At 39.6% G+C, this 17,626-nt stretch overlaps 2 protein-coding genes across 2 annotated transcripts in view; both read left to right on the plus strand.

The window, feature by feature from the left end:
* Positions 1-385: 385 nt before the first annotated feature.
* LOC113593221 (putative uncharacterized protein encoded by MAPKAPK5-AS1) lies at positions 386-934 on the plus strand. The gene is made up of 2 exons (XM_027036765.1): positions 386-522; positions 607-934. The coding sequence occupies exons 1-2, from the start codon at positions 386-388 to the stop codon at positions 932-934; spliced, it is 465 nt and encodes a 154-aa protein (XP_026892566.1).
* Positions 775-17,626, plus strand: part of NDFIP1 (Nedd4 family interacting protein 1) — a 55,613-nt gene continuing 38,761 nt past the window's right edge. Inside the window, exon 1 of the mRNA XM_027042730.2 lies at positions 775-1,037. Coding sequence (XP_026898531.1) covers positions 975-1,037 — 63 coding nt within the window. The 5' untranslated portion in view covers positions 775-974. The remainder of the gene's footprint in view (positions 1,038-17,626) is intronic.

The raw sequence follows: 17,626 nt of genomic DNA on the forward strand, positions 1-17,626 counted from the left end.
CATGGCTGAATCTTTAGAGTTTGGCCATTCGTGTCACCTCCTCAGAGCGCTCTGGTTCAGAAAAATAGCGTGTCTATGTCCACAGATGAGGCTGTCAAAATACTAAAGGACTGAACAAAGATGAGTATGCTATTATCATCTACCCTAACTAGGCTTTGTTTGAAATCTAAAGCGTTCTGGAGGATGTTGGGTCAGAAAACTTTTCTGTAACGGGCTAGATGGCACGTAATTTAGGGTTTGCAAGGCAGTACTCAACAAATGGGAGTGGCTGTGTTCCAATAAAACTTAATTGATGGACAATGAAATTTGAATTTCTTATACTTTCTACCGACACTGGACCGGATTTGGCCTCTGCCCCGCGTTGACAGACCCCTGATCTACGAAAATGGCAGACAAGAAGGGAGTTGGAAAAGAACGGAGATTGCACAGCAGGCATCAGGGATCAGACCGCTGCTGTGCCAGACTCTCAACCTCCCCGAGCGCCAATGACTTCTTAAACGGGGCTGTGGCCCCCATGTCGGGGTGTGAGATGAGGGTTAGATGAGAACACACAGGCGAATCTCAGAGCTCACACGAGGTGCTCCTCGGTGAATAATTCCTTTTCAGCGGCTACGCCTCGGACGCTTCAGCCCCCGGGGCGCGGGAGGAGGGGCGGCCCCCACCCCGAGCGGCTGCTCGGCGGGACCAGGGCGGCGGCGCGGTGAGAGGCCAGGCCGGCGCGAGGCGCGCGGCGCGAGTCGGGGGCGGGGCGGCGCCGCCGCCGCGTCGTCGTCGTCCCCGCCTCCTCCCCAGGGGCCGCGTCGGAGCCTCCGCGGCGGCGCTCACAACCCGAGGAGAGCGGCTTGCCTGGAAGCGGCGGCGGCCATCAAGACCCACCCGAGGCGCGACCCTCTCGGCCTCCGCGCTCCCAGGCCGCTGTGCCCGCGTCCCTTGAGCTCGCTTGCTCACCTTTCTTCTCTGCGGCCAGCTGCGCCATGGCGTTGGCGTTGGCGGCGCTGGCGGCGGTGGAGCCGGCCTGCGGCAGCCGGTACCAGCAGGTGAGCGGCGCCGAATCCCTCCACGGACCCCGGACCCAGGGCCCTGCCCGCCGGCCGCTTCAGGCCTCTCCGGCCCAGCCTGTGGCCGACGCGACGCCGCGGCTTGACAGGCCGCGCCGGGCCTGGGCGGGCCGGGCGCACCCCGGGCTCGGATTCGAGGCTCTGGCCCATCCCTCGGCGACCTGGGGCGGCACTCGGGCTGTGGAAAACCTCTGCCCCGCAGCGTTTTCCGCAGTTCCCGCAGCGGGCGGGTCCCCGAGGACCCCGAGGGTCGGAGCCCGAGACCCTCGGGAGGCATCGGCCCGGGGGCATTCGGTGTTCCTTTTTCCACCTTTGGTTTGATGTCATTGGAAAGAAAAGAAAAGGAAAAAAAAAAAACAACAAACCACGCCTGAGATGGAAAAGGAAACTAGGTGGAGAGAAAAGATTAAAATCGCTGCTACTGCGGCCGATAGCTCCCCGCAGCGAGATGCGATTGCTCAGGGTTTCAGAGCCTAGTCTGTTTGTGGAAACCCATCCCCCTCGTCTCTGTTTTAAGACAAAAGTCAAAAATGAGACGAGAGGCAAGTCCACAGTTTGCAGTAGATTTGGAAAAAGGCGATGTTTTTTTAGCTGGGGCCAGCCCCAAAATGTCGAGCTTCGTTGAATGCTGCAGGGCGTGTGCCTGGGTGTGTGTTTTAAAAGCTTGGAAATGACGTTTAAAGAGATTTAATAGCATGGCTGGGGAGGAAATGTATAGGGGATGATTGGAGTATTATCTGGGTCATAATTTATAAATTGAGGCCCTGGGGAAAAGAGCTGCTTGTTTTACTCGCCTGTGTATGTAGCTGGGTTCCCCTCGGAAATTCACAGTCTGCCGGGTTTTTAGTGGTATTTGACCTAATACTTCGTAGTTGTGGAAATTAAGCCGGGTAGTAACTGGTGTTGATTGGAACCTCAGATAACTGCTTGCATCTTGTCCTTTCAGATGTTTTTGGTATAATTTGCATACAGATGTCAGTCGTGCTTTTATGAAATTAAATGTCCTATCATTGATGATCTACAGTTTTGTATTTTAGAAATAAGGAGAACCGGTATGATTAAAACATCTAGATTAACCCAGTGCGGCCAGTTACCAGTTTGTTTTGCTGTCATCAGCCCTGTGTTGTAATTTCCTCCCTCCTCCAGCCGGACTCCTGAAATGACTGGTTAAGAATTTAGCTTCTTGGTTTCATAAACACGCCCAAACTGGCAGTGCAGTCTAGTCCTTACATCTCTCACTGTCTGGGGTCTGGTACATGCTTTTTTGTATGACCTTGGGCATGGCTCTGGGTTCCTCCCTATTTAATCAAATACAAGTGACAGTTGTCACTTAACTGTCACCACAGTGTTCAAAAAGCTCATGTACCCCACAGTGTGTTCTAATTCTTTTCATCCTGCCTTGGGTAAGGCAAACAAGCAGAAAGCTGTGGCTTTTCTTTGTACTGCCATCTTCTTGAGCTATTAGGTAATGCTGACATATTGCTGGAATACAAAAATTTTGCTGCTGGAGTATTAAAACTATGTATATATTTCTTGGAGTAGTACTTGATAGCTTTAAATAGGCAGAAGTGAAGTATGCCAGGGACAGTCTGTCCTTATTTTATTTTTTAAAAATCATTATTTTGGAGAAATAACTTCCAAAAGCAGCATGAAAAAAGAAATAATCTTCCTAGAAAAATTGCAAAATATGAAAGTCAACCTCGTCTAAAAAACCCCACAATGAAACCTATCCCCCATGGGTAACCAGAGTTAGTATTTTGATGTGTATCTTTGTGGACTTATAGGTATGTAAATATACACAAATATAAATCAGTATGCATTTGTACAGATAAGGAAAGCTAATATTGATTGAGCATTTACTTTGTGGCAATCACAGGACTAAGTGCTTTACATCCATTATTTCACTAATCCTCATAAAACCCCCATGAGGCAGTGTTTGGTATGATTGTATAGATGACAAAGTCAAGACTCCAAGAGGCTACTTAACTTGCTCAAGGTCACAGCTTCTAAGTAGTGATTACAAGGATAAATACACACTCACCTGCTTAAAACACAGGCTCACGTTCCAAATATAGGCATGTGCATTAGCAGATATATGTGTGCCTATGTATTTTCTTATGTACCCATACGTGTATATATAGAGGTACATCTTTGCACACATGTACTGTTCTATGGGCCCCTGATTATACTTACACACATTTTGTGCATAGGTGCACATGTGTATGTTTACATACCGACTGTGCCCCTGTGTATCTTGTTTTGAGACACAAGTGCATTCACAGAGTTGCATATATGTGTCTATGTTCGCATTTATGTACAGAGGCACACAATACAGGAAATATAAGGTGGGTGAGTATTTTAATGCCTGCAAAGCATGTAATTATGGCTGTGCTATAGTTCAAGTCAGTCGCCTGTTGGTCACGAAGTATGTTCATAATTTTTTTCATTCACTGAAGTTTCTTTTATATACATCATCTGTTTTCCTTAGTATAAATTTTATTTGTGTTTTAATTTTTTTCTTAGTATAAGTTTTTAGAGGTGGAAATGCTTCGTCAGAGAATATACATATTTAAAAGGGTTTTGCATTATAGAATGTTGGTGAATTGTCCAGGCAACTTGATAGGAGCATGATACTCTGGTTGTCACAAAAGGCCGTTCTGACTTCTACTTGATCTGGTTAATCAAATTGAGCTGGTCCTCTAGTAAAGTAAATGCAGTGGAAGACTGTAAAATTCATTACTAAATACAAACACAGTTTTGCCTTTATGGTCTTTTTATCAGTAGGACACCATGTGCATAACTTGAACTTAGCATCATGATGCACAGAAAGTCTGAGCTCATAGTTTCCCTGTGACTTTATTATATTTTTTCCCTTTTTGCATTTTGAAACAGATTGTATATCCAAACATTCAGAAGCACTGTTTCAGAGGGTCTAGGTAAGCCTGAGAAACTTGTTATGTGTTGCTCTCTCTGCAGACTTTTATTCCTGTTCATCCATTCTAAGACCTCTTGGCCTCACTAGAATGGATCTTTGCCTGTATCATGAATTTTCCCAGACACTTTCCTAAATGTTTTGAGATCTTTGAATTTGAATCTAATCTCAGGGCACAACAATGACACTGCCATATAGGCCTAAAAATAGACTGTAGAATGTTTAGCTTTCGACTTCACTCATTGCTGAAGAAGTTGACCGCTTATAAGCATCACTAATAATTTTGTATCGTCTGATGACACTGTAGAGCAGCTTTGGGAATGATACCTTTTTGGATAAATTCTTTCAGGATTGCGGAGGAAGGTTTTGAAAGATCACAGAAAGAATTTCATCTCTTCCAAGCCAAACCATATTTATGCTAAAGTGTTAGAGGAAGTCACGATCCTGGAGGAAGGGTGAAAAGTGCCCATGTGGTTTTATTTTTTTATTTTCAAAAGTCAAAATTATATCTTGGAATGCCTCTTAGGATGTTATGTCCAGATTTTAAGGTTATTTTGCTGTCTTGGTGGCCTGTATGGCCAATGATCAAAGAAAACTTTTCCAAAACTTTTGAGAAGATGGGTAGAGTTGTTTCCATAGTACCTACACCATTTTACATTCCCACCAGCAGTGTGTGAGAGTTCCAATTATTTTTTGGGGGGGTGTGGCAGTGTTCCAATTTTTAACATCTTCCTCAATACTTGTTATTTTATTTTTTTGATAAAGCTATCTTAATGGGCATGAAGTTTTATTTTTTGATTTACATTTCCCTAATGATTAGTGATATTGAGGATTTTGTGCTTACTGGCCATTTGTATGCCTTTGGAGAAATGGATATTCCATTTTTGAATTGGGTTGTTTGCTTTTTGTTGAGTTGTAGGAGTAGAGTCATTTCTTAATAATATTTACATTGTCAACTTTTTACCATGAAAATTCCAAACATACTAAAATATGGTGTAATAAATCTATTGTACTCATCACTCAGCTTCAGCATTGATCAGCAAATGGGTAATATTGTTTCATTTATACTCCCCACCATTATTTTGAAGCAAATCCTAGAATGGATGTCATTACATCCATAAATTTTTTTTTGTAACTCTAAAAGATGTAAGCAGATAGTATCCCATGAGAAATATATCATGAGGGCATTTTTGCAGTTTATTATGAATATGGAAACAGGATTTGTGAGTGTCAGGAGCTGTAGATTACAACTATGATTGGTATTTGACTCCCTCTTGGTAAGCAGTGAGTGTTTTTTGTGTAGCAGCAATGATTCTTGCTGATCCATTGTTATTTTCTTGTCTGGTCCTACTGGTGACCACTTCTTAGGGGAGATTTAACCAAGGCAGGTTTAACCACATTTAACCAGATTTAACCAAGGCAGAACTCCTTGGTTTGGGTAGGGACTAAAGGCCCAATTGAGGAAATCCTGGCATCATTTCAACTGATGCCACTGGCTGGTTTGCCCGAACATAATTTCACATTACTTTATGCTAGACATCCATGTATCATGTTACCTGACATAACATTGTATTATGAAATAAATCCTATGAGAGTGACTTTGTATTCTTACTAATTAAAAAAAAAAAAAAAAAAAAAAGAAGGCCTGAAGAGGTTCAGGTGCCATCTTCTGATTTATTTGTTCTTAGGGCTTTAAAATAATTGCTTTGGTTTCTTAATAATTTATTCTTACATTGTCTTTGAACAAGTACAACTGTTTAGTGGAACCATATACTTGTAGTAGTCGATGGTGCCTGTTTAGATAAAGCAGCTTCTAACACTTTAATTAGAGATTGATGTTGATAACCAGCCTGATGATCTTATCTTTATTCTCAGATCATTTTTGCCACTATAGGCAATTGCTAAATATCACGTATTAAATTTGTTGAGCTTTACATACTCCAGTTGCTACTGTTTCTAGTAGCTATCTAGATAGAAATGCAGTTATGGGTTGTTGCCTTCATCAAGTGTAGTAATAAAGTGAGTGTTATTAGACATCATGTAGCACATCCTGCTATAAAAATTAGGATGACTCATTTTTTTTTTGAATACACAATTTATATTAAAAGTTATAAGTACTGGGTCTAAATACTGATCAATTTCAGAATGTTTCAGGTGAAATATTTTCTTACTGATTAAAGCAATTTCTTTCACATGTGTGAATATATATATATATACACACACACACATATATATGTATGTTTTGTGTGTGTGTAGATGTATTTTTTATCCCCCTTAGCAATATTGACAGTTTTTCTTTTAAATTCATATGTTATAGTAATATCAGTTACTAGTTAATGAGCTGCTTGAATAGGATTTGGAGGTTTTCCTGGAAATTGGATGGTTTATGAACAGAAATATAAGAGCTTAGGGAATGGCTTCTGTTTAATAACACTTTGATTTTATTTATTATTCCGTGCTTAAGTGTGTCATTTAAAATTAAACATTTGTTGGGGTGTCTGGGTGGCTCAGTCAGTTAAGTGTCTGACTTCAGGTCATGATCTCATGGCTGATGATCTCAAGCCCTGCATCGGATTCTGTGCTAACAGGTCAGAGCCTGGAGCCTGCTTCAGATTCTGTGTCTCCCTGCCTCTCTGCCCCTCCCCTGCTCATGCTGTCTCTTTCTCTCAAAAATAAGCATTAAAGAAAAAAAAAAATTAAACATTTGTTGTTATACAATGGTACACAGATACTCTTCGTATACTAGAGCCAGACAGAACACTTGTAAAGGAAAGCTTGATTTCCCTCCCAATCTCTTCTCAGAGGTGTAAGTGCCCCTCAAGTTTGTGTGCATTCTTCAGGCTTTACAAATTTTTTTCCCCAGGGCACCTGGGTGGCTCGGTTGGTTAAGCGTCCAACTTTAGCTTAGGTTGAGATCTTACAGTTTGTGGGTTTGAGCCCTGCATTGGGCTCTGCACAAACAGCTCAGAGACTGGAGCCTGCTTGGGATTCTGTGTTTCCCTCTCTCTCCCTGTCCCTCTCGTGCTTGTGTGTGCTCTCTTTCTCAAAAATAAATAAATATTAAAAATTTTTTTTCCCTTTCCCTTTTTTTTTAAAGTAGGCTCCATGTGCAACGTGGGGCTTGAACTCACGACCCTGAGATGAAGACCTGAGCTGACATCAAGAGTCAGACACTTAACTGACTGAACCACCCAGATGCCCCTTCCCTTTACTTTTTAAAATAAGTCTTTAAAGCATTTTTTTAAATAAACTTTAATTTTTGAAACATTTTTGATTTTTCAAAAATATTGAGAAGATAACAGTTTTCATGTACCCCAGAACCAGTTTTCCCTATTAACATCATTTATTAGCATAGTCTGTTTATGACATTAACGAGCCAATACGGAAACATTATTATTAATTAAAATCCATTCTTTATTCAGATTTTCATTTTTTAATCTTTTTATGTTCCACAGTACCATACAGGTTACCACTTTACATTTGGTCGTCATGTTACCTAAGGATCCTCTTGGTTGTGATGGTTTCTCAAATTTGCCTTGTTTTTGATGACCTTGACAGTTTTGAAGAGTTTGAATCAGGTGTTTGTAGGCTGTCCCTCAAATGATTTTTTTATTTTTGCAGTTTTATTGATAAATAATTGACATACATCACTGTATAAGATTAAGGTGTATAGCACGGTGGTTTTATTTATATATATTTTGAAGCAGTTACAATGGGTTTACCTAACGTCCATCTGCTTATGTAGTCAATTGCATTTGTCTAAATCTTTTTCCATGATTAAATTGGAGTTGTGGGTTTTGGTGAGGAAGACCACAGATGTAAAGTGCCATTTCCATCATATCGTATCAAGAATGCATACAACCAACATAACATTGTTGATGTTGACCTTGATCACCTGGCTGACGTGGTGTTTGTCAGATTTCTCTACTGTAAAATTACTCCCCCACTCCCTGCCTTTCATGCTGTGCTCTTTGTAAGGAAGTCGCAGTCTATGTACCATATGCACTTAAGGATTGAAGAGTTATGCTCCACCTTGTGGAGGGCAGAGTATTTGCATAAATTATTCAGAATTTTTCTGCGTGCAACATTTATCTCTTTGTATCTATTTGTTCATTGATATCAGTGTGGACTCGTTTATTTTATTCTTTGAGTTGTAATCTAGTACTATTTTATGCCTCAAATTGTTGCACTTTTGGCCATTGGAACTCTTTCAGTTGGCACTTGTGTCCCTCTGACCTGGCTCCATCTTTTGGTTTTTTTAAGCACTTTCTTGCATTTGGCACCAGGATCATCATGTGCATTTCCTGTGCCACCCTAGAATCAGCCATTTCTCCAGGGAGCCCTGGCTCCTTTAATTGGAGAATGGTGTTAGAAACCAAGATCTGTGCTCATTGCTACTGGGCCCTTTCGGTTGACAGAGGAGAGAAATATATGTGTGTATACCTATCTGTATGCATTTCTATATGTAATCACCTGTATCTATATTAAGCTAACCAAGTCTAACCCATTACTATGTGGATCACTCTAGCCTCCTGCCCTGGCCCCTCTGTAAATTCCCATTCAGTAGTGAGAAACCTTGCTCCCACTACCCACCATCCATTTACTTAATTCTTTAATTCTAACATACGTGTGGAGTGGTGTCACAAATGTTAACCTATTCCTCTGTGGGAAACAGTTTTCTCAACTAGAGGACAGGGCATATGTACAGTTTCTTTGCTTTTAGGTTTACAGACTACTCATTTCCAAAGTTGCTTAGGTCGTACCTTTCCCCTCATCTTTAGTGGGGTTGTTTCATACATTTATAATAGATTGTTAAGAAAAATGATAGGAGTGATTTCTTTTTTTCCCAGATTTTTGTTAATAATCATGTGGTTTTTATGTTAAATTTTTTATAAGTTTTGTTTTTGTTTTTTATTTTTTGTAATCTTTACCCATTTTTTTGAGAGAGAGAGAGAGAGAGAGACAGAGCACAGGCAGGGGAGGGGCAGAGAAAGAGGGAGACACAGAATCCAAAGCAGGCTCCAGGCTCTGAGCTGTCAGCACAGAGCGCAACACGGGGTTTGAACTCATGAAGCATGAGATCATGACCTAGGCCAAAGTTGGCCACTTAACAGACTGAGCCACCCAGGCACCCCAGTTTTATTTGTTTTTTTAAAGGTTTTATTTTTAAGGACTCTCTCCACCAATGTGGAGCTCGAACTCATAAGCCCGAGATCAAGAGTCACATGCTCCACCGATTGAGCCATGCGGTGCCCCAGTCATGTTTTGCTTGTAAAAAAATTGCTTTACAAACTAATTTGGAAATAGTTTCAACTTACAAGTTGCAAGAATAGTATAAAATAAATCCGTATATTTATTACTCACATTCATCTTAAGCATTAAGGTCTGATTAACAATCAATACAGTGCTGTAAAAACTGAAAGCACTGTAAGTAAAACCCAAGTCCCTTTAACCTCTACGGTCTTTTTTCTATAGAATTCTCTGCTTATTTTGCTATTTTCTTTGTTACTAAATTGTTCTTAATTTATTTTGTCCTTGTTAAATTTAGATGAAATTTTGTGAACTAGGGAATCGGGAATACAGTGTTAGTATTTTGAAGCTTTCATTTTAGGAGCTTTATGTTGTAACATCCAAACTCTTCACATACCTCTGCGTTAATAAGCAGGTTTGTTGTTGTTGTTTTTCAGTAATCTTTACATCCAACATGGGGCTCGAACTCATGATCCCGAAGTCAAGAGCTCTACCAACTCAGCCATCCAGGCACTCCAATAAGCAGTTTTTGAAGCTGGTCATGTAGACTTTATATCTGGAGGGTTCACTTTGGGCACTAAGTAGAGACTGGGTTAGGAGAACATAAAAGAACTTTATTAAAACATCTAATCAGTAATACTCCAGCTTCTATCATGAAGTAAGAGGTTGTGTGACTGTGGGTGAGAATTTTAACTTCTTATTGTAGCCTTATTTTGTATTGTGTAAAATGAAGTAGTTGGACTATTATTATCACTTTGATTCCTTCCAGCTTTATAATTGATTGCTTTTGCATATAGGAGCTGGTGGCTTTGATCCAAAGAGACAGCATTCTACTGATGATTTAGCAAACGTCTTTTGTAATCATTATTAAAAATTTTTTTTAATGTTTATTTATTTATTTTTGAGAGAGAGAGAGAGGGGGATGGAGGATCTGAAGCAGGCTCTGCACTGAGAGCAGAGAGCCCAATGTGGGGCTCGAACCCACGAAACGTGAGATAACAAACTGAGCCAAAGTTGGACGCTTAACTGACCATGCCACCCAGTCGCGTCATGAATAATTATTTTTAAAAGTGATGTCAGTAAATATAGATGGTGAGTTTATGCTAAAAGATAAAAGAAATTATACATTGTTTAAAAATGTAGAAAATGTTATCTTAATAGTATATTTTAAAAACAGATGGGTCATTGAGTGTAGAATACCATTTTGTAATTTTACAGTACTAGTCAAAGCATTCTGTTTGTAAATCTTTCCCTTCTGGTCAGCTTCGAATATTGTATGTCCCAGAAAATAATTAGTAATGCTTTCAGAAATCATAACTAAAATTTTTTCAAATAAACTTTGTTTTTTAGAGCAATTTTAAGTTCACAGTAAAATCATCACTTGCTGTCACACAATTTTATTCCTTTGTGATAGAAGCTGGACTATTACTGATTAGATGGTTCTATTTTAAAGCTTTTATTTTATTTACTAAAAATTTTTTAATGTTTATTTTTGAGAGAGAGAGAGAGAGAGGGAGGGAGAGAGAGAGAGAGAAGCGCAGAGAGAGAGGGAGACACAGAATCTGAAGCATACTCCAGGCTCTGAATTGTCAGCACAGAGCCCGCCATGGTGCCTGAACCCATCAATGGCAAGATCATGACCTGAGCCAAAGTCGGATGCTTAACTGACTGAGCCCCTCAGGGGCCCCTAAAGATTTTATTTTTAAGTAATCTCTGTACCTGATGTGGGACATGACCTCATAACCCTGAGATCACGGGTCATGTGCTCCACCAACTAAGCCAGCCAGGCACCCCTGATGAGATGTTTTAATAAAGTCTTTGTAAAAGTGAGAAGCTACTAATTTTAAAAGTTCTAGAGCTTTTTTTTTTTTTAAAGAAGTTGGCTCTTTGAGTTATAGTATTCTTTTTTTTTTTAACTTATTTTAATATTTATTTATTTTTGAGAAAGATAGAGTGCACAAGGAGGGGAGGGCAGAGAGAGAGGGAGACACGGAATCCGAAACAGGCTCCAGCTCTGAGCTGTCAGCCAAGAGTCCAACGCGGAGCTCGAACTCCCAAACTGTGAGATCATGACCTGAGCTGAAGTCAGACACTTAACTGTCTGAGCCACCCAGGTGCCCCGAGTTATAGTATTCTTATTCACTGTTTTTAGTAGTAGCATTTTCAGAAATTTTGAAATTGTCATGTTACTCTTGAAATAGGATAAGAAGAATGATTTGGGGGTAATCTGTAGCCTTGAGGATCTTACACGTGATTGATGGTTGATACTAGGTTGTTTTCAGCAGTTTTGTCCTTCTGTGACTGAATTGTCACAGATAGAGTATTTTAAGGTGTGGTTAAAATCAGTTCTACTCAGTCATGTATGTAGCAGCATTAATTGTCTTAAGCGTGTTGGCCAAGTTTTATTTCAGGTGGCTGAGTTAAGTGAGGCGATCACAGTTACTTGATATTGTGAGTTTCACAGCCATCTTGCCACCTTTCAGCTGTGACCAAAATGATCAGCTGAGTAGAAGGGGAGAAAGTTATGGGAGGTGTGAAAGGTAATCGTTGGCTTATTATGTTAGCATCTACTATTATTTGGAAGGTTAAAATATCTTCATGTGTCAGGTTTAATGTAATACAAATGCTATTTTAAGTTTGACTTCACATTTCAGTGAAAGTATTTAAAGTAAGAATCTGTAATTGTGTTGAAAAGGATCTCAACAATTATCAGGCCATACCTTCTAAACCTGATTTTGTATTTTTCTTAGCAGATTACTTTAATTATTATTTAATTGTCCCTGGTTAATGCTGTAGTTACTTCGAGAAATGAACTTTTTTTCCCTTTAAAAAACTGGGTTTCAGATACTATAGTGGTATTATAAAAGGTTATTTAATGATGAAGAAAAATTCCACCATGCAGTGAATGAAAAGCTTATTCGATTATTTATATTCACCCAAATGGCTAGAAGGATATTTGAAAGATGGGATTATTGTGGTTTTTATTTTCTTCTCTATATTTTTGCCTATTGAGTGACTAAAGAGAACGTATTATGGTATTGGTGTAATACTAATTACTTTAATTCAGAGAATGAGATAGCAGATAAAAGACATCATTTTAAGGTGGAAGAGTAGTACCTAGTACCTGGTTCTAGGTAGGAAGCTTCTGAGAAGGTGAAACTTGAGCCTGGCCTTGAAGGATGAGTAAGATGTAGATGGGGGAGACAAGTATTTGGGGGAAGGATGGAGTCTCATGACTTGTTTCCCATGGGGAACATGTTTCAGGTCTAGAGTGCATCACCCTCTGGTCTGGAGGCCTCCTCTTACCTAGCCCCCAGCTTAGTTTAGGTAGTCTGTCCAAAAGGGGGTTTGAGTACTTCCCCCAATAGGTTAATTTCTCCTGAGCACAGTGAGAATCCCCTTTTGTGACACATTTTGTAATCATGTCTTATGTTTTAAACTTTTTTTTTTTTAGTTTTTATATCAAAGTTATATATAGGCGTATAGGTTAGAGTAAAATAGATCTCATATGCTTATTACTAAAAACAGTAGTCTCCTGTTTAGTTGCCTATGTCTTAACTCTTTTAACTGTTTCTTTTGCTGTTTTGCTATTATCCTTGTAGCTACATAACATTTTAAAGTGTGCTACTTCTTGATTTTTCAGTTTTCAGTGTTTAAAAAAAATTTGACTTAACTGCTATGGGAGGTAAGGATTTATCTCTATTTTACCACCCTCCCACAGCTGCATGTCCTCCTGCTTCCTTTCTTCTCACTTTTCTGATATAGTTGTGTCCATTATGTGGTTAGATCAATATTCAGCATTTACAGTAATTGAAAAAAATAAACACTGTTCAGGGCTGAAATATGTACTGTACTGTGGTTACTTGTCCTTGCCTGAATAGTACTTTATTTTCCCTGAAGTTAGTAATTATTTTGGGAGTGGGGGGATGGGTGAAATTGGTGATGGGGATTAAGGAGCATACTTGCTGGGATGAACACCCCAGGTCATGCATGGAAGTGCCAAATCACTACATTGTACCCTTGAAACTAATATAACACTGTATGTTAACTATACTAGAATTGAAATAAATTTTATAAAGTAATTACTGTTTTGTTTGCTCAATTTCTATGTACATATCAGAAATTGCTAATAGCACTAATTAATCCTCAGACTTTGACCTAATATTCTCCATAGGTTTTTTGTTTGTTTGTTTGTTTGTTTTTGTTTTTCTTTTTTGATATGTTCAAACATAACAGATATTTTATTGCTGTTGTTGAGGGTGGGAGGTATCTTTTCTGGCCATTTGACCCATTCTGGAAGGTTGCTCCCAAGGTCTGCCGTTTCCTTGTTATTCCGGGGGTTTCCTTTCCCAGACTTTTTGATTGAAGCCCCTTTCCTTGATTCACTTCTTTCTTTCTCTCCATTTACTGCCTTATTTTCCTAGAACACAGCCTACAGTGTCTTTCTGAGGAAGAATGCATGGGAAGTTAAGCACCCCCTTCCTTTTTTTTTTTTTTTTGACACTTTGCACATCTAAGGCTGTTTTATGTTGTTGTCACACTTAGACTTCTGGTCCAGAAACATTTTCCTTTAGAATTTTGAAGGCATTTACTCTAGTGCCTTCTAAGTTCTGTTGCCGTTAGGAAGCCTGAAGCCACTTTTGATGTCTGATTCTTCAGATGTTGCCTACTTTCTCCAGCTCTCTATCTCTTTCACCCTGGAAGCTTTTAAGAGCTGCTTTTTGTCCCCACTGCTCTTAAATTTCACTGTGTTGTACCTTGAGATCTACTTTTGTCTACTGTACCAGGCATTCAGAAGGCCCTTTTGGTCTGGAAGCTCATGTTTATCAGTTTTGGTAAATTTAAACACGTTTCTTAGATTCTAACTCCTTGCAGTATTTTCAATATCTGTTTTTTAAAATGATGTTTTTTTATTTTGAGTGAGAAAGAGAGTCCCAAGTAGGCTCCGCACTGTTGGTGCAGAGCCTAATGCGAGGCCCAAACTTAGAAAGAACCGTGAGATCGTGACCTGAGCCGAGATCAAGAGTCAGATGCTCAACTGACTGAGCCACCCAGGCACCTCAAAAAGCTCAGGATGTTTGTTTGATGGAGCTTCTTGTTGAATCTGACTAGACTGTTTCTTTGAGTGGACGTCTTTAGGTCTCTTCTTCTGGGCTGCTTAGTTTCCCCCAGAGAATAGGCCTGACTGCTAGTAAAAAGGGAACTGAGGGGCACCTGGGTGGCTCAGTTGGTTAAGCTTCAGTCTTCAAGCTCAGGTCATGATTACACGGTTTGCGTTGGGCTCTGTGCTGACAGCTCAGAGCCTGGAGCCTGCTTTGGATTCTGTGTCTCCCTCTCTCTCTGTCCCTCTCCTGCTCATTCTCTCTCTCTCTCTCTCTCTCTTTCTCTCTCAAAAATAAATAAACATTAAAAAAAAAAAAAGAAGGGAGCTAAGTGCGGAGAAAGCTAGGAGATATCAACACTTGGTACATAAATCTCTCAATCACTCTTTTCTGATTTGCTACCCTTTCTCCCAAACTGTGTGTCTCCAGCCCAAAACTCTGTGCTTTTACACTGGTCAGAAAAAAAAAAATCTCTAGTCTTCTAGTGGGGATCCTGGAACTGGGCTCTGGGCTGAGTCTGTCACCTTTCTTTCTGCTTTTAAATCTCATTTTCATTCCTACTTCTACCAGTAACTGCTGCCACCAGTTTTTGAGCCTTTTGAGGATATGGTGCAAGACATGTCGCTCTTCTGCTTTCTGGTTTAGGATTCACTTCTCTTGGGTCCGCTGTGGTAGTTGTCACCTTTCCTCTTGCTTCTGGCTTTTGGGATTTTATTGCTGCTTCCTCTCCTGGTACTTGTCTCTATATATTTTTTGACTTAAAATTAACAAAACTTTACTGACATTACATTAACATTTACATTTACTAAAGGATTATTTATGGAGTAAATGTGTGTGTTTAATCATTAAGTAGAATATTAAAATTGCAGTTACTTCTTTTGATGGTCTTTTCTTTGATGAACTACATACTTAGGTTAAAAACAGCAGTCACATTCACTGTTGTGTCCTCTACCCCACACCAATCATGGCCAGACTTGTTAACACATTGAGTGGTGTTACATTATTCTAGCAGTTAAAACACTTGCATGATGGAACTTTCTGGGATTATGAGGTGGAGGGAAAGATAGGAGATGCTTAATGCATCTCTCTATCTTGGCTCTGATTGTTCTTGGAGGAAAAGAGGACCTCATGACCAAGCCTAAGTTTAGGCAGACTCTGTTGAACACCTTTTGCCATCCCTAATCTGTGCCCTTGCATGCTCTAGTCTAGGCATAATCATAATAATATAGTAAAAAGCAAGCATAGCTTTGGAACTCAGCCTGAGAGAGCTCTCGTAGCTCCTGGGGCCAGCAGGGCCAAGCAGGCTGTAGTCAGAGCTAGTGCCTGAGTTGTAGGCTTGTCTGTCACTTTTAGTGTGTGGACATTTGACTTTACTGTCTTCTTAATGTAGAATATTCCATTTCTTGCTATGCGAGTTGTTTTCAGAAGAAAAAAACAGTCTAGGAGTTAGTGTGATTAAAATACCAATTTTCCTTCACTTGTACCACAAACATTTATTGAATACCTCTTTGTACCTAGTACAGTATGCTAAGTGTTATAGGTGGAATACTAAATGTTACACATTTCTTATTTCTCAGGAGTTGAAGGTTGAAGATGCCAGTTTCTCCTTTGTGTTTCTTGCACTTTTGTTCCTATTTCTTTTTAAAATTGGTAATTATAGAATCACAATTTTCTTTTAATTTTTATTATGAAACACGGTACATACAAAAGGAATACATGTAATGCATAAGGTTATAAAGCCTGCAAATAAATCAAATACCTGTGAGTTGGCAGTCCTTTTTGGAAGGTTTTTTTGTGTGTGTGTGTCATACCTCCTTGCTTTTAGACTAGCCAGTAAGAGAGAATAACTTTTGTCTTTGTTGCTTTAGAAAGCCTGGTTTCTCATCAGTTTTCTCCATGTTTTATGTGCTCCTGGTGCTAAGTAGTGATAGGGATGCTACCTGCTGCTGGTTACTCACGGACCTGTCATCACTGTCCCTTCCACAGTTCAGCACTCATCTGCATGTGGCTCCATGCCTCATCTGTACATTTATTTGGTGATTGTAAAGTAATGTGAATATTTTAGGTACATGTGAACTGGTCGGTTAAGAGGGCATTAAGATAAGCTGCCATTTCTTTAGGTAGATTTATGTTAAAACTACACCTCCATCCTGCTTTAGGTAACATGTGCTGATAAGGTACCTGTGATGTGCCACTCGGTGTTAAATGCTACGGTGAATATAGAGATAAACCATGCAGAGGTCCCCATCTGTGTCATGGATACTTTGCTAGTCTCCTTTTTTCCCCTTCCTGAATTGTTATTGAAGTATAATTTACATGCAGAAAAATGCACAGATCATAAATGCACAGCTTAGTGAATTTTCACAAGTTGAACGTGCACTTTTAACTAGTACCCAGATCAAGAAATGACATTATCAGCACTTGAAAAGCCCCCTTCACGTACCCTTCCAGTTACCTCCTCTGCATTGACTGGCATGTTAGATTTGCTTGGTTTTGATCTTTATTTAATATAATCATACAGTAAATGCTATTGTTTCTGGCTTCCTTTGCTCAACATTATTTTTGTGAGATTCACCCATGCATTGTATGTTGTCATAGTTTATTCACATGGCTGTGTAGTATTCCACTGTATGGAGATCCCACAATTTAGTTATCTATTCTGCTATTGATGGGCATTTAGACAGTTAAATTAAAACAACAGTAATGTTGTTTTAAACGTCCTGGTATGTCTTTTGGTGAACATATGTGTTTCTGTTAGATATATAACTAGAGTAGAATTGCTGGGTTGTAGAGTATATACAGATTCATCTTTAATAGGTAATTGCCTTGGTCACAGGTGACTTCAGCTCACGTCATGATCTCACGGTTTGTGGGTTCTAGCCCCGCGTAGGGCTGTGTGCTGACAGCTCAGAGCCTGGAGCCTGCTTTGGATTCTGTGTCTCCCTCTCTCTCTGCCCCTCCCCGACTCGCATGCGCTCTTTCTCTTTCTCTCAAAAAATGAATAAACATTAAAAAAATAAGATAATTGCTGAACAGTTTCCTAAAGTGGTTGTACAGATTTATAGTCCCAATTTGAGAGTTTGGTTGTCATATGTCCTCATCAGCATTTGGTGTTTTCTGCTTTTGTATTTTAACTATCGTCTATGGTTTTAATTTGCATTTCTGTATGACTAATACAATGGAGCACTTCTTAATAAGTTTAGTGGCCATTTGGATAACTTCTTTTGGAACTGTCTCTTGAAGTTTTTAAACCATGTTTCAGTTGGGTGATTTCCTTTTTCTTT

Source organism: Acinonyx jubatus, chromosome A1, assembly GCF_027475565.1.
Source record: "Acinonyx jubatus isolate Ajub_Pintada_27869175 chromosome A1, VMU_Ajub_asm_v1.0, whole genome shotgun sequence".
NCBI classification, from domain to species: domain Eukaryota; kingdom Metazoa; phylum Chordata; class Mammalia; order Carnivora; family Felidae; genus Acinonyx; species Acinonyx jubatus.

Bases quoted from the DNA above. Each gene is read 5' to 3' on its own strand.
- LOC113593221 (XM_027036765.1), top strand. From the start codon at position 386: ATGGCAGACAAGAAGGGAGTTGGAAAAGAACGGAGATTGCACAGCAGG. The intron at 523-606 runs GTGTGAGATGAG...ATTCCTTTTCAG, and splicing joins GCTGTGGCCCCCATGTCGGG to CGGCTACGCCTCGGACGCTT.